Source organism: Suillus subaureus, assembly GCF_016647635.1.
Source record: "Suillus subaureus strain MN1 chromosome Unknown BJ212scaffold_27, whole genome shotgun sequence".
NCBI classification, from domain to species: Eukaryota; Fungi; Basidiomycota; class Agaricomycetes; order Boletales; family Suillaceae; genus Suillus; species Suillus subaureus.
This window is the reverse complement of record NW_024538583.1, coordinates 573,664-600,729: the sequence shown is the minus strand read 5'-3', so window position 1 is coordinate 600,729 and position 27,066 is coordinate 573,664. Positions and strand designations below refer to the sequence as shown.

The 27,066-nt window shown below is 48.8% G+C and overlaps 6 protein-coding genes across 6 annotated transcripts; 3 read left to right on the top strand and 3 right to left on the bottom strand.

Moving 5' to 3' along the window:
- Positions 1-366: 366 nt before the first annotated feature.
- BJ212DRAFT_1483418 (heat shock protein 70 family) lies at positions 367-2,938 on the top strand (the record flags this gene model as incomplete). Its single annotated transcript, XM_041340606.1, has 5 exons — positions 367-408; positions 467-531; positions 594-789; positions 843-2,219; positions 2,270-2,938. The coding sequence occupies 5 exons, from the start codon at positions 367-369 to the stop codon at positions 2,936-2,938; spliced, it is 2,349 nt and encodes a 782-aa protein (XP_041190524.1).
- Positions 2,939-3,182: 244 nt separating this feature from the next.
- BJ212DRAFT_1448295 (uncharacterized protein) lies at positions 3,183-6,924 on the top strand (the record flags this gene model as incomplete). The annotated part of the gene is made up of 10 exons (XM_041338523.1): positions 3,183-3,344; positions 3,415-5,076; positions 5,137-5,215; positions 5,266-5,399; positions 5,505-5,695; positions 5,747-5,841; positions 5,890-6,289; positions 6,345-6,537; positions 6,593-6,716; positions 6,770-6,924. 10 exons carry the CDS (start codon positions 3,183-3,185, stop codon positions 6,922-6,924), a joined length of 3,195 nt encoding a protein of 1,064 aa, XP_041190523.1.
- Positions 6,925-7,772: 848 nt separating this feature from the next.
- Positions 7,773-8,999, bottom strand: BJ212DRAFT_1372520 (uncharacterized protein; the record flags this gene model as incomplete). The annotated part of the gene is made up of 4 exons (XM_041336333.1): positions 7,773-7,847; positions 7,902-8,654; positions 8,725-8,920; positions 8,970-8,999. Coding segments are annotated over 3 exons (979 nt in total), but the record flags the coding sequence as incomplete, so codon positions are not given.
- A 3,616-nt stretch (positions 9,000-12,615) lies between these two features.
- On the bottom strand, positions 12,616-16,239 carry BJ212DRAFT_1301740 (uncharacterized protein; the record flags this gene model as incomplete). The annotated part of the gene is made up of 21 exons (XM_041333164.1): positions 12,616-12,751; positions 12,808-12,859; positions 12,907-13,101; positions 13,156-13,258; positions 13,310-13,342; positions 13,392-13,436; positions 13,493-13,648; positions 13,696-13,773; positions 13,823-13,912; positions 13,969-14,050; positions 14,097-14,214; positions 14,274-14,321; positions 14,374-14,440; positions 14,496-14,583; positions 14,639-14,682; positions 14,738-14,873; positions 14,927-15,011; positions 15,064-15,245; positions 15,303-15,362; positions 15,411-15,533; positions 15,590-16,239. The coding sequence occupies 21 exons, from the start codon at positions 16,237-16,239 to the stop codon at positions 12,616-12,618; spliced, it is 2,571 nt and encodes an 856-aa protein (XP_041190521.1).
- A 6,859-nt stretch (positions 16,240-23,098) lies between these two features.
- BJ212DRAFT_482406 (WD40-repeat-containing domain protein) lies at positions 23,099-24,945 on the bottom strand. Its single transcript, XM_041343310.1, has 5 exons — positions 24,792-24,945; positions 23,542-24,740; positions 23,417-23,428; positions 23,286-23,371; positions 23,099-23,225 (listed from the first exon to the last, which is right to left on the bottom strand). The coding sequence occupies exons 2-4, from the start codon at positions 24,622-24,624 to the stop codon at positions 23,345-23,347; spliced, it is 1,122 nt and encodes a 373-aa protein (XP_041190520.1). The 5' UTR covers positions 24,625-24,740; positions 24,792-24,945; the 3' UTR covers positions 23,099-23,225; positions 23,286-23,344.
- A 1,367-nt stretch (positions 24,946-26,312) lies between these two features.
- BJ212DRAFT_1483412 (uncharacterized protein) lies at positions 26,313-26,765 on the top strand (the record flags this gene model as incomplete). The annotated part of the gene is made up of 1 exon (XM_041340605.1): positions 26,313-26,765. The coding sequence occupies one exon, from the start codon at positions 26,313-26,315 to the stop codon at positions 26,763-26,765; it is 453 nt and encodes a 150-aa protein (XP_041190519.1).
- Between the last annotated feature and the right edge of the window lie 301 nt (positions 26,766-27,066).

Below are 27,066 nucleotides of genomic sequence, written 5' to 3'. Positions count from 1 at the left end.
CGTCAAACTTGATTCAGATTTATCCCAAACGTGTCCGTCTTTTCACAGCTGCTTCACATAGCGATTTATGAGCGCTCTCACTGGTAACTAAATATTATATATCTATAGCTCGTCCTCAGCAGCAATCGACGGATTTTAATACACGTATTGACACACTGTGCACACAGCACCGTTGAACAGCATGCCACTGCCGCGTGGGTACAAGGAAAAGCATCGAACTTTGTAGAATAGTGGTGAAATTTCCTAAAAAAGATAGCCACGAAATGTGAAGAATTCATCAACGCGCTTGAATTTGCATTTAAAAAAAACTCTGCTTGCCATCTGATCTTAATCACGAACTATCTTCATTAGAATCATTTGGTCGCAATGTCTGTCGTCGGTGTCGACTTCGGTACTCTGCACAGCAAAGTTTGTGCTTTATCATCGCTTAGATCACATCAATGCACTAACTTCTTGTTATCCAAAGATCGGCGTAGCAAGAAATCGAGGTATCGATATCATTGTAAACGAGGTTTCCAATCGTGCAACACCGTCTGCATCTTCTTTCTCGCATCCTTGCATTTTTAATTCTCATTCCATGTCTTTCTTTTTAGATCTCTTGTGGCATTTGGCCCAAAACAACGCTCTATCGGTGAATCTGCAAAAACACAAGAGACCTCAAATTTCAAGAATACCATAGGTAGCCTCAAGCGCCTCATCGGCAGAACACTACAGGATCCAGATGTCGAAGCAGAGAAGAAATTCCTCAATGCATCTCTTGTCGATGTCGAAGGAACAGTCGGCGTAGAGGTTCGCTAGCGATAAAAAATTAATTAATCTCATACTGATCTTTGCCACCCCAGGTAACATATCGCGGCGAAAAGCAGATTTTTTCTGCTACCCAGCTTGTTGCAATGTATTTCGGCAAGCTGCGTGATATCACCGCAAATGAGCTCAAGACCGCAGTCTCTGATCTCGTTATTGCTGTCCCAGGATGGTATACCGATATTCAGCGACGAGCAATGCTCGACGCAGCACAAATTGCTGGTCTCAATGCTCTGCGTCTCATCAATGACGTGACTGCTGTCGCACTCGGCTACGGTATCACAAAGCTTGATCTCCCCGAGCCAGAAAACCCGCGACACGTCATGTTCGTGGATGTTGGCCATTCCTCCATGTCCGTCTCAGTCATCGCTTTCTCCAAAGGTCAATTGTCCGTCAAAGCAGCTGCGTACGATCGCCACCTAGGTGGTCGTGATATCGATTACGCTCTCATCCAGTACTTTGCTGCTGAGTTTAACGCCAAATACCACATCGACGTCCTTTCCAACCCAAAAGCAACCTTCCGTCTCCTCGCCAGCTGCGAGAAACTGAAAAAGGTCCTTTCAGCTAACAACGAGGCCCCCTTGAACGTCGAATCACTCATGAACGACATTGACGCCTCATCCAAACTCAACCGTGAAACTTACGAAGAGCTCATCTCAGGCGTCCTAGACCGCATCGCCCTGCCCCTCCAACAAGCCCTCGCCGAATCACAAGTTAGCATCGATGATATCGACACCGTCGAGCTCGTCGGTGGCACCACCCGTATCCCTGCAGTCCGCGCCCGCATCCAAGCAGCCCTCGGGGGCAAAGTCCTTTCAACCACCCTCAACCAAGACGAAGCCATCGCTCGCGGCGCTACCTTCGCAGCTGCCTTTCAATCCCCTACTTTCCGCGTGCGCGAGTTCCACGTGCACGATATCAACCAGTACCCGATCAAGGTGTCATGGGAGCGCTCTGCCTCAGACCCAGATGATGACACCGAGCTTGTCGTTTTCCCTCGTGGGAATGGTATCCCGTCTACCAAGATCCTTACGTTCTACCGCAAGGAGCCGTTTGAGATCGATGCCGAGTATGTAGAGCCTGCTACTCTGCCGGGAGGGGTCAACCCATGGATTGCACGGTTCACGGCACAAGCTGTTCCACCTGCCCCGAACGGCGACCTTACATGCGTGAAGTTGAAGACGCGGTTGAATTTGCATGGGATCATGTCTTTTGAGAATGTGTACACGGAAGAGGTGGAGGAGCGCGAGGAGACTATGGAGGTTGATGGGGAGGCACCGAAGAAGAAGCGGGTTGTGAAGAAGGAGATTCCGTTCTCTACTCGTACTTCCTCGCTTGAGCCAAGCATCGTTGAGAAGCTGAAAGAGCTGGAGGCGGGAATGCATGCTGCTGATAAGCTTGTCATGGACACCGAGGTTTGTTCGACCAATCAATGCTATTGACGCGTACTTATGATTATCAACAGGACCGCAAGAACGCGCTCGAGGAATATGTTTACGACATGCGCGCCAAGCTCGACGAGCGCTACTCATCCTTCGCACAGACTGCAGAAAAAGAGAAACTCAACGGGATGTTCCAAGAAGCCGAGGACTGGCTGTACTCCGACGAAGGCGAAGACGCCACCAAATCCGCGTACGTCGGCAAACTTGACGCCCTCAAAGCAGTCGGCGACCCCATCGTCGCGCGCTACCGCGAAGCCGATGAGCGACCCAGAGCCATGGCCCAACTCCGCGCAACCCTCAACGACTACATCTCCCAAGCCACCTCCCCCGACGAGAAATTCGCGCACATCGCCGACAGCGAAAAACAAAAAGTCGTCGAAAAATGCGCGACGGTCCAAAAGTGGCTCGATGACCAGAATGCACGGCAAGCTGAGAAGCCGAAGAATGTGGATCCTGTGTTGACGAGTGTGGAAATTGGGAAGAAGAGGGAGGATGTGATTTATTTCGCGATTCCGATTTTGACGAAGCCGAAGCCTAAGCCTGTGAAGGCAGAAGGGACGTCTGGGACGCAGACACCGCAGAGTGGGACTCAGACGCCTGACGCGGGGGCGCAAGGGCCGCAGAAGGGGGAGCAGGGTCCGCAGAAGGCAGAGGAGGAGGCCCCCGGGCCGCCGGAGATGGATGTTGATTAGACCTCTAATTGATCTCTGAGTCTGAGTAACTTGCGTTTCGTAAAATTAGCCGTAATTTGTGATTAGACCGTGATGATGCATATGATGCGTAGAGCATATACAGTACTGCAATATAGTGTACCACTGTTATCGTTGAACGTCTATCTTCCGGCTCTTTGTCTTCAACGAAAATATTCAACGACGAGCCACTCCATCGTTCATTTCCTTTTTTAGGATGATTTCATCTTGACGGGTCACCGTGAGCATGGCCCCTTCCGCGCAGGCGGAGAAGCGTTTACTCTGGCATCCACGATGGGAGAACAAGTTTATGGTCGGAGGAGGCTCTCAAATGACAATGTACGAATGGGCACCAGAAGAATCTGAAATTCGACACGTAACTTCACAAAATGACTTGCAGTTCATGAAGGTGAGCTTTCGTAGTCTTCCTGCTCGAAAGCTTAATTCAACTCAAGGTGTCTTGACCTTTCCACCTATAGTGTTTCGCTTGGTCACCAGACCCTGCATTCGACGATCTTTTTGCTGTCGGAACAGCTTCTGGACGCGTCGACCTCATCAGGCTCGAAGCTACCAAAGTCGCTCGGAATAACGTCCTCTCAAGCGGTCCAGTCGTCACGCTTCCAGTGCGCAATACCAGGTCATGTAACGCCCTCGCATTCTGTAACGCAGACCCCAACTACCTAGCAGTCGGCCTCGACAAAGTCCGGGGAGACTCCAGTCTCATCATCTGGGATATCCAATCCGCCACGCCCCTCCTCTCACCTTCCAAACCCACCAATTTAAATTTAACAGAAGATACACTAGAAGCGCGTCCACAACCTCGAATAGCGCGTGCTGAAGTCGGTCATCACAGGGCTGACGGACGCGTGTTACAGCAACATGCACCCACAGAAATAGTTTCAGCCCTTGCCTTCCTCCCACAATCTACGCATATGCTCTTAGCTGGTGTATCAGCGCGGTGGTTGAGACTATTTGACCTCCGGAGCGCAGTTCCAGCAACTACTAATATCGCAACTAAAGTCTACGGCATAGCGACATCTCCAATCGACCCACACCAGATTGCATGTTGTGGAGACGGGATTATAACTGTCTGGGACGCAAGACGCCTCCAGCATCCGCTGCTTACGTTTACAGAGAAAGACGCAGCTGCTGATGGTGCAAGACCACGCTCTGCGTCTGCGTCTTTTGTCAACCATATCGAGTTTTCGAGCTCGAGGAGGGGGTTGCTTGCAGCGCATGAGAAGGATTCTTCATATGTGCGGTTTTGGGATCTGCAGCAGGCGCAAGGGAGCGAGAATAATTCCGACGGGGAGAGATCAGGGGAGTCGTCGCAGAGTCGGGCTGCGAAGAGGTCGTGGGCGCCTTGGACTGCTGGTGGTGTCGGTGCTGGGAATGGGATGAGGCATAGTAATGTGGAATCGCAGGAGGCGTTGGCGCTTGTGCTTTCTGATACGCGCAAAAGTATGTTTTTGGTTTTTTGGTCTTGTGTGTGTGCTGATGCGTTTTTAATCGAAGCGACGAGCTTTCGGAAACCACTTGCGTCTTTTGCGCTTGTTCCGAGTAAGCAGCCGTTTTCGCTTACTTCGGAGGTTATGGTCGTCAATAAGGATGGGGATCTTGAACTTTATGCTGTGTATGATACGCCGAAACAGGCGTCGTGGAGTGCACGCGGGGACCTTGTCATTGGTGCTGGGTTGGGATGCAAGGTGCTTCCGGGCTTCGAGGACCGTGGAGTTCCACCACAACCATGGGATATACCCGTTGAGGAAACCACAACTTCTCGGGGGCGTGACAAAACTATGAGTCTACCGGCTTTTGGGAGGGGCGATGAAGATGGATTCCCGGCTCTGGAAAGCAAAACCACACCATCGAAGCCGGTGAAAGTGAGGACATATAGTCCAGCTTCGTTTCGACATTACCCGCTCGACCAGTCTGAGCTGTCTACGTCGCCGAGTAATGTCGGTACTCAGACGGCCGCGAGGGCTGAGGCTGTAGAGAAGCCGAAATTAAATGGTCATCAACAAGGTGGAGAGAAGAGTTCACCGAGAGGAAAGACTTTACGGAGCGTGTACCAAGCGGTGGAGGATGATATCTCAATGATTATGCGTCGGCGCGCTATTCGTGGATATGGGCTGGCAAACGTGAGTTGTATCATTCTAGCATCACGTCACGTGGGTTCTGAGCACAGGTTTTTCTTTCAGGCTAAGCATAACGCCCAAGTCGTACAGGAAGATCCTTGCTCAAATACGGCGCTGTCAGAGCTATGGGATTGGATACATCGTGCGTTCTATTTGATCATCTCCAACTCTGGATGTTCATCTTCCCCACAGATTCCCGTGAACTCATATGCTCGCCGACGTCAAGATTACACGGGTACGAATTCTCAAACCAAGGACTTTTTGGTCTATGGGAAGGATTCTCGCCGCTACCTCAGATCCCTGAGTCGAGCGCATCGTCTTTTAGCGTCCTTGACGGTCTTTTGGCGATACCTCAAATTTCTCCGAGGGATTCTAGTCTTTCTCCGCTATCTACTCCTGCTGTGCTTGACCCTTTAACGCGAACGAAACAGCCTCCTGATGATTTGGCATATGGGGATTTTACCGCTGCCGTTGCTGCACTCTGCGCTCGACGGACATCGGGTTCGGGACGCCCATGGAGACCCCCTGTCCGCAGCACAGAAAAGGTTGAACAGAGACGGTTTGCGTTGCATCTCTGCGGATGGAGTATTGGGGAGGAGGAAATGAATCATGAGATTAGAAGGTGATTACGATTTATGTGTTTGCGGTTTTCATTGCTGAGCTTCTCGTGTAGGTGGGAGAGGGAGGGGCAACAATCAAGAGCTGCATGTTGGCTCGTTTTCACACGACAATATCAAAAGGCGCTGGAGCTGCTAATGCGGAGTAAAGGTGCGGCTGTCTCTCTTATTTTGTTCAATTATAAACATGATATCCTAGATGAGATACACAATCTTGTGTCTGGTACTCTTGCAGCACTTATCCCCAGCGCTGGTAGCACCCTATCTAACGAACTGCGCACCCACGCCGAGCGTCTCATCGTCCGCCTTGAAGATCCATACTTCCGTGTTATGCTTACCCAACTTACCTCCAAGGATTGGTCCAAGGTTCTCGAGGAAGAATCACTTCCGCTGCGGGAGCGTCTTGCGATTGCTTTCCAGTTTCTGGAGGACGAAGCGCTATCGTCCTACCTTACACGCACAACCGACCGAGCCTGTACGCGTGGTGACATTGAGGGCCTCGTTATCACAGGGCTCACCCCCTCAAGTATGGACATCTTACAGAGCTACGTAGACCGCACGGGCGATGCGCAAACTGCTGCTATCCTCGCTAGCCATGTGTGCCCTGCCTAAGTTTTTTGACGCACGAGCGGAACGATGGCTAGAGACGTATAGGGACTTGTTGGACGGCTTTAAGCTGTTCCATCACCGAGTTGCGTTTGATGTTGAGCGGGGGCAGATACTACAAGAGGCGGTATTGAATGGAGATTTGGCGCCCTTTGATTGGGCTCCGAAGCAGATCTTGATTCGGTGTAATTATTGCTCGAAGCCGATGAATCCTGTGTTGGGCGAGACGCAGAAGGGACGGGTGGGTACTGTTGTTCTTTGAATGTGAGAAGTACTGATACTGGATGACTTGTTAGCCTACTGCATGTCCGCATTGCAGTCGCGCTCTCCCACGGTGTTCGGTCTGTCTGATGACACTGAGCATTGTTCCAGATTGTACTCGTGATGTTGGGCTCTCACAGTCGCAGGCCGCTTACCAAGGTAATATTTTCTTTCGTGTATACGTGGGGGACCCGACTGACGTAATGTCGCAGACACGATCGACGACGCAATCGTCATCTGCCAGACATGTCGTCACGGTGGACACGCATCGCATATTCTTGATTGGTTCTTTGGTGAAGACGGTGCACGTTCGCGTGGCATGTGCCCTGTGGCAGATTGCGACTGCCACTGCGCAGATGAGTTCTAGTTTTTTGCTGTTCGATGGAGCCTGAGCTCAGATCGTCTGCATATGACCTTGAATCGGGTGTTACTCTTTGCTTTGTGACACTTTGATGCTATCAAATGGTCCTTGGATGGGAACCTCTCGTTCTCTCGAGACAATATACACATAACAGTGTCTAATAGAATCCTATGAATTGGCTTAGAAAGTACTGGATGTCAAGCATCTGGCGCATATAATGGTTGATATTATTATTTGTAGACATGCTGATATGCAGGACGTTGTGCATTAACTTGCTGGTCAGATTCCGCAAACACGTCCAAGCTCTTTCTCAAGAAATACGTGGATCCGAAGCCGATGATATCGTCAGACTTTTGAGTTTCACTGTTGTCTCTGATGAAGGTCCAGCAGCGTCTGATCAGGGTCTCATTGCACGAGAAACTCCGAGTCAACTAAACATGATACAACACCTCACTAAGTCTCGAGATGGCAGTTGGCCAGAAATTAATAGAGCGCCAAGAGTTTACCTTACATACTATTCCAGTTCTTGGGAATGCGGTAGTGACTCTCATTCATTCAACCAAGATTTTCTCCAAACTCCTGGGCCATGCGTCGAAGAACGCGAAACGACCTAGCGCTCCACATAACTCGCGTAAGTATTTTGGGTGAGAGCTCAGTGCACTAGCTTGCGATGGTGAATGAAGGGTTCAACTTTTCTGCAGGATGGTATTAAAATCGACTGCACTTAAAAAACACCATCCCGATCGTAGTACTTACACTCTGGTATGCAAGCTGACCATGGACTCGGATGGCAAATATATTTATTTTCATAGTTCATATCCATATACATAATGATTTACACAACATAGTACATGCTTGAGTAGAACAGCGCGAAGAATCTACCTTCACAAGATAACCTCCATCTACAGATTCAGCGATAATGACTACACCTGCCGAGACCAATTAGCGCTAATCTCTGGCACGATGCCAGTTAGATCACCCACGTCAATGATGCGGTGGTAAGGACCATCTACGCGTGCATCCAGGGGACGACCTTGTGCTACCGCCATATGAATGAAGTAACTAAGTGTCTTCCTGAAGTGACTTGGGTCCTCCATGTCGTACCGGATAGGCTGTAGCTGCTCTTGCGAAGGGTCGTAGCAAGGAGCTACCGGATAATGGCTGATCATTGTACTGATGACGTTCGGGTCCTGCTCCTCCAAAAATTCACGATAATTATTGTGAGGCCAGTAAGATTGTCCATGGTCTGATGCAGCAATGTGTGGAATGGCGAGGTGAGGTGGAACCTGCCGCAGGTTTGTACGTGAGCTGTGCGCAGAGCGCGAGATGGGTGGGCGCGGGGAGTGGGCGGTAGGAACAGGGGGAGCGGGGGGAACAGGGGCAAGGGTGTATGAGCGACCAGCGTTCAACTTGACGCGCGCACGCTCTGCCTGTCTACTGCTCCCGACTACGGGAACCAGGCCGTCAGTTGTTTGCAGCACATTCGCGACAGCTTGATCATCGCTGGCTTCATGCCGTTGTTTGCGGGCAAGGGAAGGGTAGGCCGTGGCCGTGGGCCGCGAGAAGCATGCGACTGAAGGGGACCGCTGAATCGTTCGTTGTCTGCCTGCGACATGCTGATAGCTTGTGTTGCAGTTCTGCAGGGACAGTTGGGGCCTGCTGTTCTTTGAGTTCAACGAAGTCGTTCTCAAGGCGCTGCGGGGGGGCCGAGGAGGAGGTGGTGGTGGGTTGGGAAACTGGTCCAACAAGTCCGCGTACGTGTCAAAGTAGGCACAAGGTGGCGCAAGGTCTCGGAGACCCGGGTACCATTGCGCAGTGATGGATGTCCAATATCCCCGGAGCTTGCTCGATGTAGACGATGTCTGAAGTTTTAAAGGGGTTTTTACCACGGTACGCGGGTTTCACAGGATCAGTACGAGGGTCACGTATGCTCCCTTTTGAAGAGAGTCCGAATGTCATCGATTTGGAGTGCTTAAGCGATGGTGTCTTGTCGTCATGGGATCTTAGGGGTACTGATTACTATTATGCCACCGAGAAAATGGTCGACTCACGTTTGGAACAATTTCTTGAAAGAATTCATGGATGATATTTAGAAAAAAAGGCGAAGGGTTACAAAGATTGTGAAGAGGTTGACTGTCTGGAAAAGTGGCGAATCTGCATTGCAATATATATGAGCTTGGCTATTGTGGACGCACCATGATCATCCACATCCACAACATCAAAACCATTCTTCAAAGTCCACAACCGATGCAAGCATTAGTGGATGCTTTGATCACGCACCTAATATTGATGTTGCCCCTTTGTATTGCAAAGGCACAATATGCAACAACTGACCATCGGAAACAGTTGCCACAGGCCAAATGAACGCATCGCGCGATGTGTTCAATGTTTTCGAGAGCTCATAACTTGTAAAAATGCGATAAGACTTGCCGAAGATGATGATCAGACCAACGTGGCTCATATTTCGTGCAATAAATGGTCAACATGGTCCCACAGAAGATAGAGACACACTTCATGCACCGGATAGGACAATAACCCATGATGTCACAGTACCCGTGGAGACTCCTAGATACACCTCGTACAATGTTGCCACGAAAATTCTGCTAGCGCTGTTGGTGAGACCATTGAGCGAAGCAATAAAACCTGTCCATTCCTTGGTATTGAACCATGCAGCTAGCTGCAAGAACGCAGAATATGCAGTTGCTACCTGGACAGCTACAAGGAAGCTTCATAGAAACACGTTTTTCACCATGACACACTGTGACTTGATCCATCATTGGTTATGTCGTTCCGAGAGTCCGAGACAATGATGACGTGCGGTTGAGAAACGAAGCCATACTTGAGCGCTTTGAGCTCTGATATATGACTCTTTTGCATTTACAGACCGCGGGAATGCAGAATATGCTCAGTATTTGTAGTGTCCTCGACAAGTAAATCATTTAACGACGGTGTCGCACCGCATGTGTTGCTAGATTACTTCCGCGACATTATGAAGTGGAGGTCGACATTCATTTCAGATATGCACCGCAATGTAAGCTGGATATTGTTGTGGTGTGGTCGAAGCCCGGGCCCAGACAGCTGAAGGTTCCTACATTACCTCATGACAGAGGACAATATCAAAACCTGCTGACAAACGATTTTCCCACCAACACATTGACTCTAGCTTGGCAAGTGTCCTGACCAAAGTGGTTACCACAACAGAATTGAAATCTATTTGTCTTGGACTGGTCAGGTTCGAAACCTGCCGATGACAAGGTTTTTCTCTACCAGAACATAACTTAATAATATTTACTCATGGATGGTTTCATCGAAGGCTCATCACAACTCGTCTTAGCCAAGTGGTTACCACAACAGAGTCAAAATCTGTTTCTCTTGGAGTCGGTTCAAAACCTGCTGACAATATTTTTGCGCTGTACAGATCCATCTTAATTAACTTAGTAAACCCAGTCATTACGCAAAAACTTACGTGGCAGTTCCATGAAAATCAAGGAATTCACCTTCACACCTTGTGAGGATCGTCTCCGAACATAAGGTATATCCCCGAGGTGCATACGTGCCAACCTAGAGTCTCGACAGACTGACCGAAACTGTCGGGATCCACCACCAAACGAAAAATGTCAATGGGGCCGGACGCCAGAAGAATGCACGCAATGAGTCTGACAATTAGGAAAATGATATAACCTCCCTAGCGTTAGCTTGTCATCCTCAGTCGCATTTGAAGAGCTAGTTATCAATGACCTGAGCGAGTGTCCATCGATGAGGCTGAAACGAGGTTGGAAGTATTGAAAGTGGTAGACCGAGCCATATCGTTCTGATGTGTGTAGTTTGTATGCGCTCCTGTTTCATATCAATGCCGAGGCAGAACAAAACATTTACTTTCGATTGCCACAGTAAGACCCGGGTACCGGACAAAGAGGTAAACGCAAAACTCCATAATGGAAAGCTCAAGAGTGGCCCACCGAGGCATGCATAAAAGGGGGGCTCTTGTACTACGTCATCAAAAAGGCCTCGTGGTATTCGACGGGGGGCACGATGCGTAGAGTCGGCCTAGAACAATGCGACAATCATTGCAAAGGTCAAAAAGGTTCGTCAGTAAGACAGAGTAAATGAGACGCTGACACTCACCATAGGTATGGAGAGCAGGTGTTCTAAGCCAGCTGTTTTGAAAATGGCATGAATATCCCACACGTACGCATTTTGATCATCGCAGGCCGTGGCTAGCAGCGTTCCATCAGCAGAAAAGGCTAAACAGCCCACGTTGCTCTCGTGCCAGAGGGTGGACAGACTTCGAGTTTTGTGTCGAGATTCCACGAATGCGCTGTTCCATCCAATGATGTGCTCAAATTAAGTAGTGGTCGTTGTGAAATAAAGTAATAGAATAGACAATGTACGTGTGACCTTCGAAAATGGCGATCTGCTGAGTTGTCGTAGTGTCGAAAATCCTAATCGAGCCATACCCGGTTCCCGCGGGCCGCGACAAGCTTCTTTTGATCCGACGTCCAGACCAAACTCCAAACTGGCCACTCATGTTCAATTTTGGAGAGCAGCCTGCCTGTGTTGGCGTCCCAGATTCTGATTCCACTTTCGTTGTATCCGCCTGTCGCAACCCTTTTAGCGTTGGGTGAATAACTCGCCGCGTGCACCGACTCGTGCCCGGTCTTGATTGCATTCAGACCCAGGGCGAATTTGCCGCTCTTGATATCCCATACTCTTGCCATACCATCACGGCGGGATCCGCTCACCACTCGCTCGCCATCTGGACTCCAGCACACTGATTGCACCCAACCAGCATGTCCTTTCCATTTGGCGATGACCCTCCCCGTCTCGATTTCCATAACTTCACTGTCCCGTCACCTCTTCCGCTTGCAACAGTGTCTCCCTGTGGAGACAATGCCATGGCGGTCACTACTGCAACTGCATCAACCCCTTCATCTCGCCATTTCTCGCCTATCTGAGCACCGCTTTCTAGGTTCCATAGTCTGTTAGAGAAATTCAGTCTTCACCCACAAAATGGCTCTGAGACGATGTGTGCACTGCAGTGTTTTTCGAGAATCTCTGCAAGGGTCTCGATTATCGATTCGTGAACGACTGCTTCGATCTTGATTTCAGCTTGTTCTGGCAGGCTAGGAGTATCGCTCACGCCAAGCACTCAAACACTATTCCAAAGTACTTGACATGGATACGCTTCACTCGCGAGAAAGAAGGGTGGACATGCTATGGGCGTTTTGTTCGGAGTATAAGTAATATCTCGTACTTCACAAGCCTGATGTGGAGCGCTCGGGCTCGTAAGGATATTTTTAGCAGGCTCTTCATCTACGTTGTTCATATGTCCAGTTTCTCGATACCTGCGTCTGGTGCTTCAACGGCGGTAAGGGTCGTTTGTCCATTCTATTGACGGGCGGGACGGTGAGCTGTTAACTGTGATAGCGGCCATTTTGCTAAGGCAGTTGGACAAGGGTTCGTTTGAGCCGATGCTTCTGCCATGCCTTATCTCCATGCTCGCTCCAACATGTTAACTATGCAGGATGTGCAGATAAAGTGTTCGGCCCTCACGCGCACGGCTGGCGCCATGTGTCTGCAATCTAATCTTGTACATGGAATGGCATACAGCTATATTACAAGCAAGCAAGTTTAGACAATAACCGTAAGTCTGAGTATCAGCGAATTCCACGGGCACCGAATCAATGAGCCTTCCACCTAATCTACCACACTCGTGCGAAGAACCTTTGCTGGACGTGTCAAAATTCTGGTCAGCTTCCGCCACAAAGGAAGATTATCCAATCGCTGTGCTTTCATGACCACTTTGATGTGGTGAATGGATAGATGATCCCCGCTGTCGCGGTAAAACAGTCATTAGTGTATGCCCGATAACATGTGCAGAGAACTTACTTCGAGGCAGCTAGCGCTCGTGCGGACCGCACAATATTGTCAATCATCCTCCCTAAAAGCGTCATCAGACACCGCGTCGGTGACAGACATGAGGCTTACCATCCAACTGATGCCGTGAGAGTTTCTCGATATCGCGAAGAAGTAATGAATGATCCATCTCCTTTTGATCCGCGATAGAGGAGCCTATGAGTGTGCGCTCGCTGTTCCACATAATTGCAGCGGGATCATTCAAGCCGAAGTGGTTGAGCCAAAGACGACGTCGAGCTGCAGCATCCAGTTCAGGGAAATTGACAACTTCAATGGACAACATTCAGAAGCGGAAGCGGGTCAGACAATCGGGTCACGTACCAGCCGAAAATCGCGTCAGGAGTTCTTCGTTGCAGGTACTTGATACCCAGAAGGAGATACAATCATCTGACTCAAATTGACGGAGAATAGTGTTGACGTGATCCTGACGAGAAATCAAGACTCGAATAGCAAGGGTCTACTGGCCAAAACATACCCTATGTCTTAAACCTTGCGACTCCAAGAAACGCTGGATGACGTGATAAATCACAGTGCGAGGTGTTGAAGAGAGTACGTACATCGGCGTCTTTCACCACAATCACCGCATTCCAAGTAGCTGCAAACTAGACGATAACCAGGTCTCGTCAAAGAATCATTGACAGCTGCCAATTGTACGAACCGACACGCGCAGAGCAATATCTGACACTAGATTTGTAATGTTGTATAATGAGTCAGCAGTGATAGTGATAGTAAGCAGAGGTCTCTTGAGGAGATTGCAGACAGCAAGAACAGTTGTCATTCTGCCAGTTCCTGGTGGTCCCTTAAGAAGTACTGTCTATGGAATGTTAAACGAGATACAAAAATGTGGCAATTCAAACACACCTGTCCTTTGTTGAACTGTGCTGGTTTTAAACCGCCTACAGAGCAGCCAGAATTATCCACTAGTGCTCTTATAAGATCCTGCAACAGAAGATAAACGAAGCCAAGAAACCAACATGATTGCGCGCACCTTGGTATCTTCGTCCATGATCAACTTGCTCCATGCCCCTTGATCATATTCGACTGGCTTCAAGTCCCAGACATTGAACGTTCGCCATTGCTAGTCATCATAACTAACTTCGGCAACCAGCGAAATATGTGTTGCAAATTGCTCACATTCACTTCAAGATCATATCCACCAATCCAGTATGGAAGGCACGCGATATGCTCCCTCGCATTGTCGGGAAGTGGAACACGTCTATGATACCCTTAGCGTCAACAAGGAGAACAGATAAATTACTCACAGATGTGGGTTGTAGCCTTGCAAGGCACGGTGGTATCCAACTGGGTCGATCATCACCCTCCTCATCCGTGGTTTCGAGTTACCACTGAAAACCGATCGTATTGGTGTGTCGTCATAATCTGTAAATGGGGAAGTATGAGAACAGCATGATGAGAAATTGGAGTGATGCGGCACTTACATTCTGCGCAACAAACTTTGCTGTAAGAAAGATAGAGTTTTCCGCGCTCTATATTGATGATTCGACATCTTAACGACAAACTGAGAAGTAAAATTCTCACCAGTCACTTTGGCAAGGGCTTCGTCTGTGACGGGTTGGAGAAACAGGGACGAGATGGCTTGAGTTCCCTAAAATTGGTGAGTGAACAAATGGTTATTTGATACTGGAGAATTGTCACAGTACCTCGAATGCAAAAAGGTCAAATGCCATGGTGCGCTTCTCGAAACGAACGCCATCCCACTCAGGATGCTCCAACTCGACGACCAACGCCCTGAACAGATCTAGTCAGGATTTACCACAGCCATGTTCTGAAGGGTCTAACTCACTTTCTATCATCGAGGAAGCGAGCACTCTTCAAAACTACCAAGATCTTTCACGCAGCATGTCAGTGGTGACGATGAACGAGTGAAGGAAATAGTTCCCACAATAGGCCTCTCGACATCTAAACCATTCTGTAAAAGCCCAGAATTATAGATGTAACGCTTTCCTTCCTCATAGTAATACTCAAGAAGGTCGAAGGAAATCTGATTGTTAGACAACAATTCTTCGAGTTGCTTGGCCCTGCATGGTCATAAACGACAAGGAACAAGTGGGATTGACTGGAACACACGCACGGCTGCTTGCTTTCTGCTTCCACGACCTCCAACAGTTTCTCTAAATGTATCACAAGAACATCAACGAACTCAGCGGCCACTTCGCCTGTCCATATTGATCAGAGTTATTCGACTGCGAGGAGCAATGCAAAACTAACGTCCAGTAGACGCATTGAAGCCGAAAGCCTTGGCCTTGGCTGCTAGGTCTTCTGGAAGTTGTTCTGCACCCAAGAGGGTGCGTGCATCGTCCAATCTGGACCGAAGTATCTTCGCCTTTTGGGACAGTCGATGAATAGGGTACTCGAGAGGTTTGTCGTAGTCGGCGTCAACAAATATAGTACTGAGAATCAAGTACCGATGTTATCAACACGCATGATTCAATTACAAGACAACATACCGAAGAAAAGAATCTAAAATCGAACTGAAGTCGCTAAAAACAAGTGACTTCTTCCCTGAGCTTGTTCAGTATACATGCCATGCAATATATTTTTGATATAGTGAAAACTTGCCTCCCTGGTTCATGGAGCGAACGTTGAGATAGAAATAGAAATAGTCATCGATTCTTGGAATGCCTCTAGGCGAAGGCGACCTGTACCAATCTGGTACCCACAGCTTGATGTACTCATCCCTTGTGCATCGTAACATATTGAACAAGCCAGCACCCAACATAAGCGAAAAACTCACCATTTTTGCCACCGACGAACAAAATGGTCCTCTCCTTCCTCATAGTGCTTGTGTGAAATCAATTGAGGTTGGTAAACTGGCGACTGTAATTCGGGAAGTAGGTCGCCCCATGGATTTTGCATAGGCCTTGGGATGAAAGGGGAGTTGGGGGTTGACGGTTGGTGATATAGTGGGGCAATGTGCCTAATTCCTGGATACACACAGCCAGGAGGTACAAATTCTGGGATTGTTAGAGAGTCACTATCAAGCATCGAGCTTGTGAAAGGGGAATCAGGGGTTGGCGATCGGTGACGTGGTGGGGTAATACTTGGAGGCCTTGGGATGAAAGAGCAGTCGGGAGTTGGCGATCGGCGATATAGTGAGGCAATACTCGGAGACCTCGGGATGATAAGTGGGTCGGGAGTCGACGGTTGGCAAACTAGCGGGGTAATGTATCCAACTGGTGCTGGATACGGATACGGGGTGAGCAGTGTACCAGGTACGTGTCCATCATCCGATTCCGATTGAACTGCTGCTCGTTGCTGATGAAGATCCTGCCAGCCACACATAGTTACAGGTTCTGGGATTGGTAGTACAGTGTCACTATCAAGCATCAAGCTTGAACTCGATGGTGATCTCAATGGCCATGGCTCAACTACACCAGGACACATGCTTGGTAGGTCAAATTGGGGTGGGACTCATGATCAAAGGGAACACCAGCTCTATATGAAGTGTCTGCAGCGCCTATTAGACATGATAAGAGAATCCTGTGGCTTCCATAACGAACGTCAAGATGCTGTGTGTCACAAGACTATTACTGTTCATTTACGGACAGTACGCCGCCAGGGGTTAAGTGTAAGCTGTGTCCAAGCTGCCGTACGCACGTTCTGGACTTGTGTACGAAAAGATGTAGTGGTTGTCAAGAAAATGACAAGTCCACGCAAAGTATGTACGCCAGTTTGCAAAATGAAGGAACATAAAACCACTCACGAAGACACATTGCGTTGAATGCGGTTGTGGGAAAAGTCGGACAATGACAAGATCAGGGTTTGATCTTACTGATGGGGAATGGAACGTTCTCTATGGAAGCAGCGGGCGTCTTCCTGGTATTTGAACGTGGAGGACGATGGCGGCACAAATACTTCCATAGTCGACATTTCACGCAATGAGCAGTGTCCAACCAAAGTGCAGTCGTCGTTCTCTCGACGGGAATGCGAGTGAGCGGGTTGACCACTTGAATGAATTATTTTGGTGTATTATGAACGGGATTCAAATGGGATGGAACGTTGAAAATGAATCAGCTCCCACGCCGGACACGCCGGAACTTATTAGGGACTACCAATTCTTGCGCTGAAAGTGTGTCCAAATATATAGGTATTAATCAGAATAGGATTCTTGCCAGTAGCACAGCAATGCAGTTTCCTCACGTACCGCTCAAAGTCCTAAGGTTTGCGAAATCTGATGACACGATAACGCTGGCAGAACTGCATCTTATCAAGTAGCCAGACAATCGGTGTTATTAGATCGAGTTATGAGATTGGATACCAATCCGGGTGAACACAATTGAGAAGACAATGAGGAAAAGAGGGTGCACAAGTTAATTACAACTAAAACAATTAGAACATGAACGAGAACGAGAACCGCCAGCATGCTGCCTAGATGACGAGCAGCTGATTGTCAGTGATCGGTTGCCAGTATAGTAAACGGAAGCGCAGCAAATGTAAAGTATAAGGCGAATCCACCAATGGGGTTTGTCGACGACCACCGCACGATGAGAAGGCCTGTCGATTGCAGGTATGGAAATGGCGATGGTGGTTGTGGGCATCGTGGGTATTGCAGGGGTAGCAGGACCGGGGAATGCAACGACGATGCTTGAGAGGGACTTTGAGCTTGTTGCTGACTTTTGGCCCGAGTACCTTGTATTTTGCCCTTTTTGCTACGTGGTGGAGCGACATAAAAAGACTATGAGGTAGATTAAAATGTAAAAGAGTGGTGAAGGAGGTGACCATACCCTTTTATCGCGCGATTTCTACGACATTGGTGTTGTGAGATGAACCCTTGTGTTGGGCGTTGTTGGAATTGTGTTGGATCATCTGTGTTGGATCAAAAGCGAAGGAGGAGGGAGGAAGGACCGGGACCAACGAGAAGTGCATGTAGACGTGAGGGCGACTCGGAGTACGGCGGCAGCGGCACGCAGAGGATTACATAATACTTGATAGAGTCCTGAGCCAGAAGTGACTCCACAGTATACGGCAGCAGCTGAGCTTATACAGCGTCAGAAATTTCGTGATCGAACGTGCCAGCTATTCTCAAGACTCGAGAGATGATTCTATTCGCGAACCGAAAACACCTGCTTTGAGGGAATTTTTGTCCGAATCTTCAAGACAACGCCACACAGCCTCTATCTCGTGACTCGATTCGGACCTCCTAACACGGTTGTTACAAGGCGTACATGATGATACTGGTACTGCCGGTGTGTATGTTTACTTCAAGTATATTGCCTCTTACTAAGGAGCAGGACACAACTGGTACCGTTCGCATGCTGTTCAAACTTAATACTTACAAGATCAACATTCCAAGCATATGCTACGCGACATTTAGCCTAGATCAACGTTAACGACGTAAATCGACTACCACAGGATTTATTTGACGACGCGCGAGACCATGTTCATGTGCGTCGACTTTCTTTTAGTCAACTACTTCTTGATCTGACCTCTAACCCTCAGTCCTCCACAGTGCATTGTTCCCATATCACACTCGTGATGGTCTTTGTGGTTACGTGCGCACACTTTCAACTCGGTCGGATTTCCCTGTTGTTCCGCCAGCTCACCCTGGCAGCGATGATGCAACAGAACTTCAGCAGCACCCGAGGTAAGGTTTTCTGTCTCGTTGCGGGCCTCACGTCATAGAAGTCGTAGCTACGACCACACAGTACAAAAGAGTATGTATGTTCACATCCTGTTCCACGCTGACTATGCTTATGTCCCATAGCCTTTGTATGTTGCCCTACCGCCATGCCCGAAGCCCTTCCATTGCGTGATTTCCGAAGGAGTCCTGTGCAGGATTTTTTTTGAAGTCGACATTTTAACACAATAGGGTGTGTTCTTGATGGTTACATTGTTCAAGACTTGATTCATGATGCATGAGCGCTGAGCTGTCAGGAGGTCGTCCATGCTACTATTTGTCAATTTGAGTCAGATGATTGTATCTCTTTCTGGGTAACAACTTTCTGCGACAGGGACCTCCCGATGCTATTTTCTACTGGTACGTAACACCAAATATGCCACTGTTAATTGCTAAGTATTCTCCTTTGAAGTCGCTGATTTCCCTGAGCTGGATGCTGCAGCCTGTTGTCGGCTTTGGCTGGCCACTTTGGCCAAGAAGAGCCCGCTGGCATTAAATTGAACAGTGAGCATACGCTTGTCAGTTCCTCTTTTGGGGATGAGAAGGAAACGGACTACTTGGCGCACCTTCGCGATATCGAGAAACTCTTGTGGTACCAGTTCGATGGTAAGCACCATCATCATCTGCTAACGAGGTGTTGGCGGTGTTGTGAGGGAGAATGGTCGACAATATTATGCGCTCTGCGAGTATTGGTTGCCTCCAAGTAAGATACTTGACATGGTGTTGGTCGCAGACTAACCACTGTTGTATAGCCAGGAACTCGTCCATCCACTCACTACGTCAAAGTAGGCGCAGCGATTGGATAATCCTTCTTTATGGCACAAGCTCGCCCTTGGTTGATAAGTTAAACGTGCGAATCATTCAAGTTAACGGTGTGGATGACCTAGTCTCTGTAGTCAGATCTTCAGAATTCTGAAGTATAGAACGAGAACGTGTAATCGAAGCTCATTCTATTTACAGATCTCAAATTGGCAGGCTCGTGTGTGCATGTCTCAGCACTCGTCCAATGTCATCTATTTCGAACTGTAACCCATACTACTTGCTTCCTTCCCACCAAATCGGGTTCGTCATCGCTTGCAGGAAAGCAGAACAATGATGTGACAGACAGACATGAGATTTAGTGTCCCTCGGTTGAGCCGCGCACAGAACAGCATCAAGCTGGATGTCAACCAAACACTCCAGTATGATAGCACCGCTTGCTACTGATATGTGAGTTGAGTTGAGGCTGTCGAAGGAGCTAGCGAGTATAGTTATGTGCAGAGATAATCAAGGACTCTCGTTCAACTTCACGCAAGAATATACACATCTTAGAATTTAGAATCTACCACTGAATAATACGTAGGAAATTTGGCTCGGAAGCTTCGGTTGGATGCAAGAGTCTACTGCGTGGTTGAATGTAAATCAATGACTACTGCCAGTGTATTGCGCAGATGCACAGCAAACGAAAAGCACGAGACGTGCCCACCATGTGGGTTTGTTGATGACGACAACAGCACTTGACTGCACCGCCGCGCTTGCTGCACCTGCCGTGGTGGGAGCGGGATCAGGAGGTGTTGTGGACGCCGAGTCAACAGCAGGTAGAGTTTGTGGTATCGACAGCTGTGCTTGGCCTTGCGATTGGCCGTGTCGCCGCTTCACTTTGTCGTTAACTCGTGGCCGTGGAGCAACATACAATGCCTGCACATAATCCATTGGATGACTGGAAACACATGAGGAGTACATACCTGTCTGTCACGTACTGTAGAAACTTCAACGACAGAAGGACCGCGACTAGAAAAAATACTGCGCCTCGAGCGTTGTTGGAGTTCCGTCGCTTCGTTTTGTTGAGAGCGGCGGGGGAGCGAGGAAATGTGAGCGAAGAGATCACGTAGACGTGAACCAAAGGGCCCGGAAGGACTGTGGCGGTGGCGTGCAGAGGAAGGAGGATAGCGTTGTGCAGAAGACTAAGAGTATAACAGTCAGGCATGAACAATAATAGCCTAGCTAAGGTAATGACGACGCACATGAACACCGTCTGGTGTGTCGTCAAAGAATCTCCCACGATATTCCTCCTCGAGCTCAGCTGGAGATCCTGTAGCGTCTGCCTAAAATGGCCAATGTTATAATCATCGAAAAATTGACAGCACAGCACGCACATCCAAAAACGACTTGAGTTGGATAAAGTTATTGTTAGTATTGCAGGGGATCCTGAATCCTCGAAATGATACAGACCTTCTTTTGAGTCGGTCGTGTGTTAGCAAGGTGGAGGGGTGATATATTTACACTCACATCAGGAATGGACAAGAGGTCTTCCAAACCAGCTTCTTTTAACACGGCATAGATGTCCCAGATGTACACCTTCATGCCAGCACCTACAATCAACAGCTTTCCATCAACAGAAAGGACCAAGTTGGTCACAGAGTTGTGGTGCAGGAGAGGTGGACCAACCGTGCGGTTGGTGTCGAGATTCCATAAGTACACCGATTTTCTCTGTGTGTGTGCACACACTAGGAGGCGGTCGTTCTGAAATAAAGCGACACAGCAGACATTGCCCCGGTCCTCAGTTTCTATCCTGGCGATTTGCTGCCATGTGACAGTGTCTAATATCCGAATAAAACCGCCTAGTGATCCGGATATGAGCTTCTTTCCATCCGATGTCCAGGCCAAGTCGAAAACGAGATTATACATATAGTCATATTCAATTGAGGAAATCAGCTCGCCCGTTCTGGCATCCCAAATTTTCAGTGGGAATATTGAGCTTGCGCCTAGTCCAGCTGTCGCAATCTTCGTTCCATCAGGCGAGTACACCACAACATTTACTCCAAGGTGTTTCGTCTCCAGTGGACCTAGGATGGGTTCGCCGCTCTGGCCATGCCACACTCTTGCCGTACTGCCGGAGGATCCGCTCACAAGTCGTTCACCGTCTGGACTCCAGCACATTGATTTCACTTCATGAGTGTGCCCTGTCCATTTGACGGTGACCTTCTCCGTTCCAATGTCCCACAAACATATCGTCCCATCTTCGCTCCCGCTTGCTAGAGTAATGCCGTTTGGAGACAATGCTATTGTGTTCACGGCTCTGCGGTAACCTTCTTGCCACTTCTCGCCTATCTGTGCGCCGCTCTCCAGGTCCCATACTCGGATCGAGGCATCGTGTGCACATGTCATGATGCGTCGTTCGCCAGGCAAGACCACCATACGATGTATCAACAAGGGTACTTCGCATTTGATGTTGATTATCTGGCGGGGCATTACCTCCGGCGTCTCCTCTATCTGTGAGCTAGGGTGATACTGCATGGTCGGCGCTTGCAGTTGGGGTTACCAAGGCAGATCGATTATTGTCAGGTCGACGAGCTTATTTCTTTCACTTCAATTTTAGTTAACAGAAGTGCACGAGGCATTGCTAATGACAAAGTTTGCTTACAGGACATCAATCTTGACCTAAAAGACGGCTTCAGGGCTACTATGCAGGAACCGTTATGGGGATCCAAGTTACTGGTATTCCCATCATCAGCTTCCTTATGTATGCGAGGAGTTAAGTGAAGGTACATACTATCTCTCCTCGACACTGGACACTGGACACTCGACAGAAGTAGTGGTGTAGTTGCAGGTCTAGTCGCCGTTGATCGTCTGAATTTTCCTGGAAGAAGCGCCCTGACTATCTCTCACGTATAGAATTACTCACCGCAAATATCCCACTCTTACGAAAGGATGATGTGAAGATGAAGTACTCAGGTCCCGCAACTGGCGCTATGCGCATGCTCTCCTATTGTTTGAAACCTTGACGATGATCGCGACAAAAATATAGCAGATGCTTGTCACGGTAATCGCTGGTTCGAATGGGGAATAATGATTAAATCCATGTAGCCAACGGAAGTTCATCAGTTTCAGTACCCCTCTACACAGGTGAGCTGCACAGAAGAGCACAAGTTAAATGCCGGCTCCATGTCCATGAAGCGATCACTTATGATAGCATGAGTCTGGCGTTTCAAACAGAATCAGCCTGATTGTTAACTTGGATGTGGGAACCCTCATGCAGAGTATGCCAGTAGCGATGAATGTAGTTCCCCCAGAAGGGGGAGCGTCGGTGATGAACATTTCTCATTCAACAAAGCATGTACACACATAATAATTGCAGAATCTACCACTAGAGAATATCCAGGATATTTAGCGACTGAGGATTAGGTCCAATATCAGTCAAACGCGTGATTGAATTCGGCGTCATTATTGTATATTGGTGTATTGCGCAGATGCACAGCATATAAAAAGCACAAGACATGTCCACCATGGGAGTTTGTTGACGACGACAACAGGACTTGACTGTGCCGCCGCGCTTGCTGCACCTGCCATGGTAGTAGCAGGATCAGGGGATGTTGTGGACGCAGAGCCGGCAGGAGGTAGAGTTTGTGGCATCGACAGCTGTACTTGGCCTTGCGATTGGCCGTGTCGCCGCTTCACTTTGTCGTTAACTCGCGGCCGTGGTGGGGAAACATACAATGCCTGCACAAAAATCATTCAGTGATTGGAAACACAACAGATATATACGTACCTGTTTGTCGCGTATTGCAGCAACTTTGACAGTATGGGGATCGTGACGAGAAAAGATACTTCGGCTTGGAGGTTGTTGGAGTGCCGTTGTTTCATCAGTGTTGTGTTGAGAGCGGCGGAGGAGCGAGGAAAGGCGAGAGAAGAGCACACGTGAACGTAAACCAGATGGTCTGAAAGCACCGCGGCGATGGCGTGCAGAGGAATTGTGATAACCTGGCACGGAAGACTGAGAGCGTAGCGGTCAGACCTAAACGATAATGGGTTAGCTGAGATGATGACAACGCACATAATTAGTGTCTGGAGTGTCGTCAAAAAATCTCCCCTGATACTCTTCCTCCAGCTCAATTAGAGGTCCCGTAGCGTCCGCCTAAACTGTTAAGGTTATAATCATCGAAAAAAAGACAACACGGCACGCACATCTAAAAACGACTTGTACAAGTGAGGTATTAATATCGTTAGTATTCCAGAGGGACCATGAGATGACACACACCTTCTGAAGTTCATCGTCAGTAAGATAGAGTGAGTGGTATATTTTCACTCACATCTGGAATGGTCATGAGGTCTTCTAAACCAGCTTCTTTGACGATGGCATGAGTGTCCCAGACGGACACACATTCGCCAGCACCCACGACTAGCTTTCCATCGTCAGAAAAAGCCATGCAGTCCGGATCATGACTGTGCATGAGACGTGGACCAACTGGTAGGTTGGTGTCGAGATTCCACAAGCGCACGTCTGACCATGTTGCACTCGCTAAGAGGCGGTCGTTCCGAAATAAAGCGACGCGTCCGACATGGTGTCGATCCAAATTGATGATGGCAATCTCCTGCCATGTGGCGGTGTCGAATATCCTGATCCAGCCACATTGGAATCCGGAAATAAGCTTCTTTCCATCCAACGTCCAAACCAAGGTAAGAACTGGTTGACCGATACAACCAGATTGAGAATCATCATCGTCAAGAATTATATAAGGACGCTCTTCCTGGAACTCGACTGTGGAGAGCAGCTCGCCCGTCCTAGCATCCCAAATTTTTAATGCGTTCTTCTCTTGTCCGCCCGCCGCAATCTTCGTCCCATCGGGTGAATATGCAACTGCCCATACAGTATTATATTCCGCATTGATCATTGGATTGAGACCCAGTACGGGTTCCCCGCTCTGGCTATACCACACTCGTGCTGTCCCGTCGTCGGATCCGCTCACCACTCGTTCACCATCTGGACTCCAGCACATCGACCTTACTTTTTTAGTGTGACCTGTCCATTTGACGATGACCTTCCACGTTCCAACGTCTAATAACCTCACCGTCCCATCTTCGTACCCGCTTGCAAGAGTAATGCCATTTGGGGACAATGCTATGCTTGTCACTGACATGTAGGTTCCTTCAACTTGCCACCTGTCGCCTATCTCTGAGCCGTTCTCTAGGTCCCATTGTCGGATCGAGCCATCGTTTGAGCCGGCTATGATGCGCTGTCCGCCAGGGATGTGCACAACATCGTTTACATTGAGGCGATTGTGGAGAACTATGATCTGGCAGGGCAATACCTCAGCCTCCTCAATCCTCGGCGATTCGTCGTAGTAACGCTGAATGCGCGGCCTAAACATGGAAGTTGATTCGGGATTGTTCATTCTGCTCTTGACTAATTCAGATCACGAAGTGTGTATGTGCTGCGAGAGCAACTTTTGAACTTGAGCTAGATTTCTTGCGAGGAGAAAGATTGTGGGTGAGTTGACAAGCCTATAATCTTTTTGGTCAATAGGTATGTGAGGTATCGCTAACGGCAAAGTCTACTCACAGGTCTTTGATCTCGACCGACAGGATGGCTTTGAGATACAAATCCCAGGTTAGTCTCTCGTCACTAGCAGCCTTATTTTGGCGAAGGGTGAAGATACGATGTCCCTTCCCCACTTCAAAGAAATGGTGGTTGGAAGGCGAATGGTTAGGTATGTAGTCATTGCTCAATGTATGGCTGCCTGGAAGAAGCATCCTCTCACGTTCAGAATTACTTAACGCTCTCACGAATGATGTACGATCGAGGAAGGTGTTATCTTCGCGTTCCCATGCATAAACGTTGTATTTGTTTCATTGGGTAATTTGCAGATGAAGCGCTCAGGCCCCACAACTGGCGCTATCCGCGGGTTCTTGTACTTTATTTGATACCTTGACTGACGGTCGCGACGAACATGCAACAGCATATTACTGCGCTTTATCTCCGTGGCTCATACATTTTCCGACTGCCTATTTTCGAGACTTGATGATACATGTATTTGCAGAGCAATGTAGCATTCCAGTGCAACATCATTGTGATCTGAAGCGGCTAGTAGGCGTATAAGGTGTGTTCTAAAACTTTGAACCGGTCAATGTCATGATTCTATCTTAGTTCTGAAATCCATACAGGCCTTGAGTCGAGCGCTTCACATTCGTGGCACTTGCTGCGAAAGTGAACGTCTTGTAGATGCATTGCCTATGACGAATTTTCCGCTGTCTACGCAGGCTGTAGCATTTCATCTCTTTCATTCCACCAGCTGTTGCTGATCTGGGCACCACTCTCCATGTCCCACAGTTAGAGCGATACCGGCCAGGTGCCCAACACTACCTACCTGCATGGTGCAGCTTTTTGCACCCCGGTGACTTCACTGGTTAGATGAGCTGTGCAGATGAGTGCTTTTCTCACGCACTGGCATTGTGTTTATTCGTGACAGACACCAGTACTAGGTTCAGATATCCTCGTTTTCTGGGTACTTTCTTCAGACTTTCACCTTCGGTAATCCAATGTTTTCATCCTCCGACGTTCTAGTGCGGTCAGCACATTGGTCCATAATGTTGACAGAGTAGAGGGACGCTGCCACTTGATTTCAGGTCAGGAATCAGTTAGAAGCTCTGCGTTTTCATCTGCACTGCCAAAAACGCAGAACTTGTGACTGATCCGGAATGCACGTCACCGTCCAGCAAGGACATGATATCCAGGATTCGGTTAGCCTCAGAAGCTACTTGTGCCACAGCCTACTGCTAGGAGTCCGTGGGCTTGTATGAACACCTGCCACTCGGTGGTCTGTCCAGTGCCAGGTCGTCGGCAACCTATTTCTGACTTCTACACTGAGTGAGATAATATGAATAAAGATATACACGGGGTGCGGCTGACCACTACTCGGCCAGAAATGTCAGCCTCACAAGCTTAGGCTGATACCGACGCCTGTCAGCCTCCCGGCCGGAGACATAAAATTCGGATAGCCCAAACTTTTCTACCCACCCCAATCTTGTCTTCGACGGTCAACTACGAACTCCACTGTTATCTCACCCTCGTTTTCATCAAACCATGCGTGTATTCATTCTTGTTACCGCCCTCGCCACGGCTACCGTTCACACCGTCCATGCCATGCCTAATTCCAACCTCGCGGTACGCAGTGCCTTCCCAGATGCCGCAGGCATCCCGCACGTATCACATCCTTCCCACCAACACAACAGACTTGGCGAGGGTGAACAACGGATGGTTCTTGGCCACGCTGCGCCAGGGTCCGTTCATCTAGCCGAGCCGCGTGAGGAGCAAAGGGCGCCGATCGCTAGAAGGGAGAAGAAGACCAGAAGAGGAGTGCTTAGGGAGCGGACGATCAAAAACGCAGACTACGGTTCTGGAAGTGCTCCTGCAGGGGAGGCCGTGGCAAACTCCCAAGCTGAACCTGCTCCCAGCCCGAACAGCACGCCCGCAGCCGCTCCTGGTCCCGCAAGAATCTCTGATGACGCAGGACCCCCTCAAGCTGCCCACGCCTGACACGTTTCGAAGGATGTTTCAGTGACTCGGAGTGGTCGGAGGCACAGGAGAGAGAAATTCGATGAATCTGGTTAAATGTATCGTTGGGCTGTATCATCAAATGTCATTGCATCGTATAGCCGAACCATTTTTGAATATTGAATGACCAAATTGCCATCCGCCACGAGCATGACTACTGCCACCAGTGAATGAACGCAGCTTGGCAAATGGAGCAACCAATGACATGCACAGCCACATATTATTATTCAGCAAGGCTTGGACTCATATTGAGACTTGAGTTCATCAGCCTCTGCCACAGCGG

Excerpts from the sequence above, each read along its gene's own strand:
- BJ212DRAFT_482406 (XM_041343310.1), bottom strand. The coding sequence starts at position 24,624 with ATGAACAATCCCGAATCAACTTCCATGTTTAGGCCGCGCATTCAGCGT.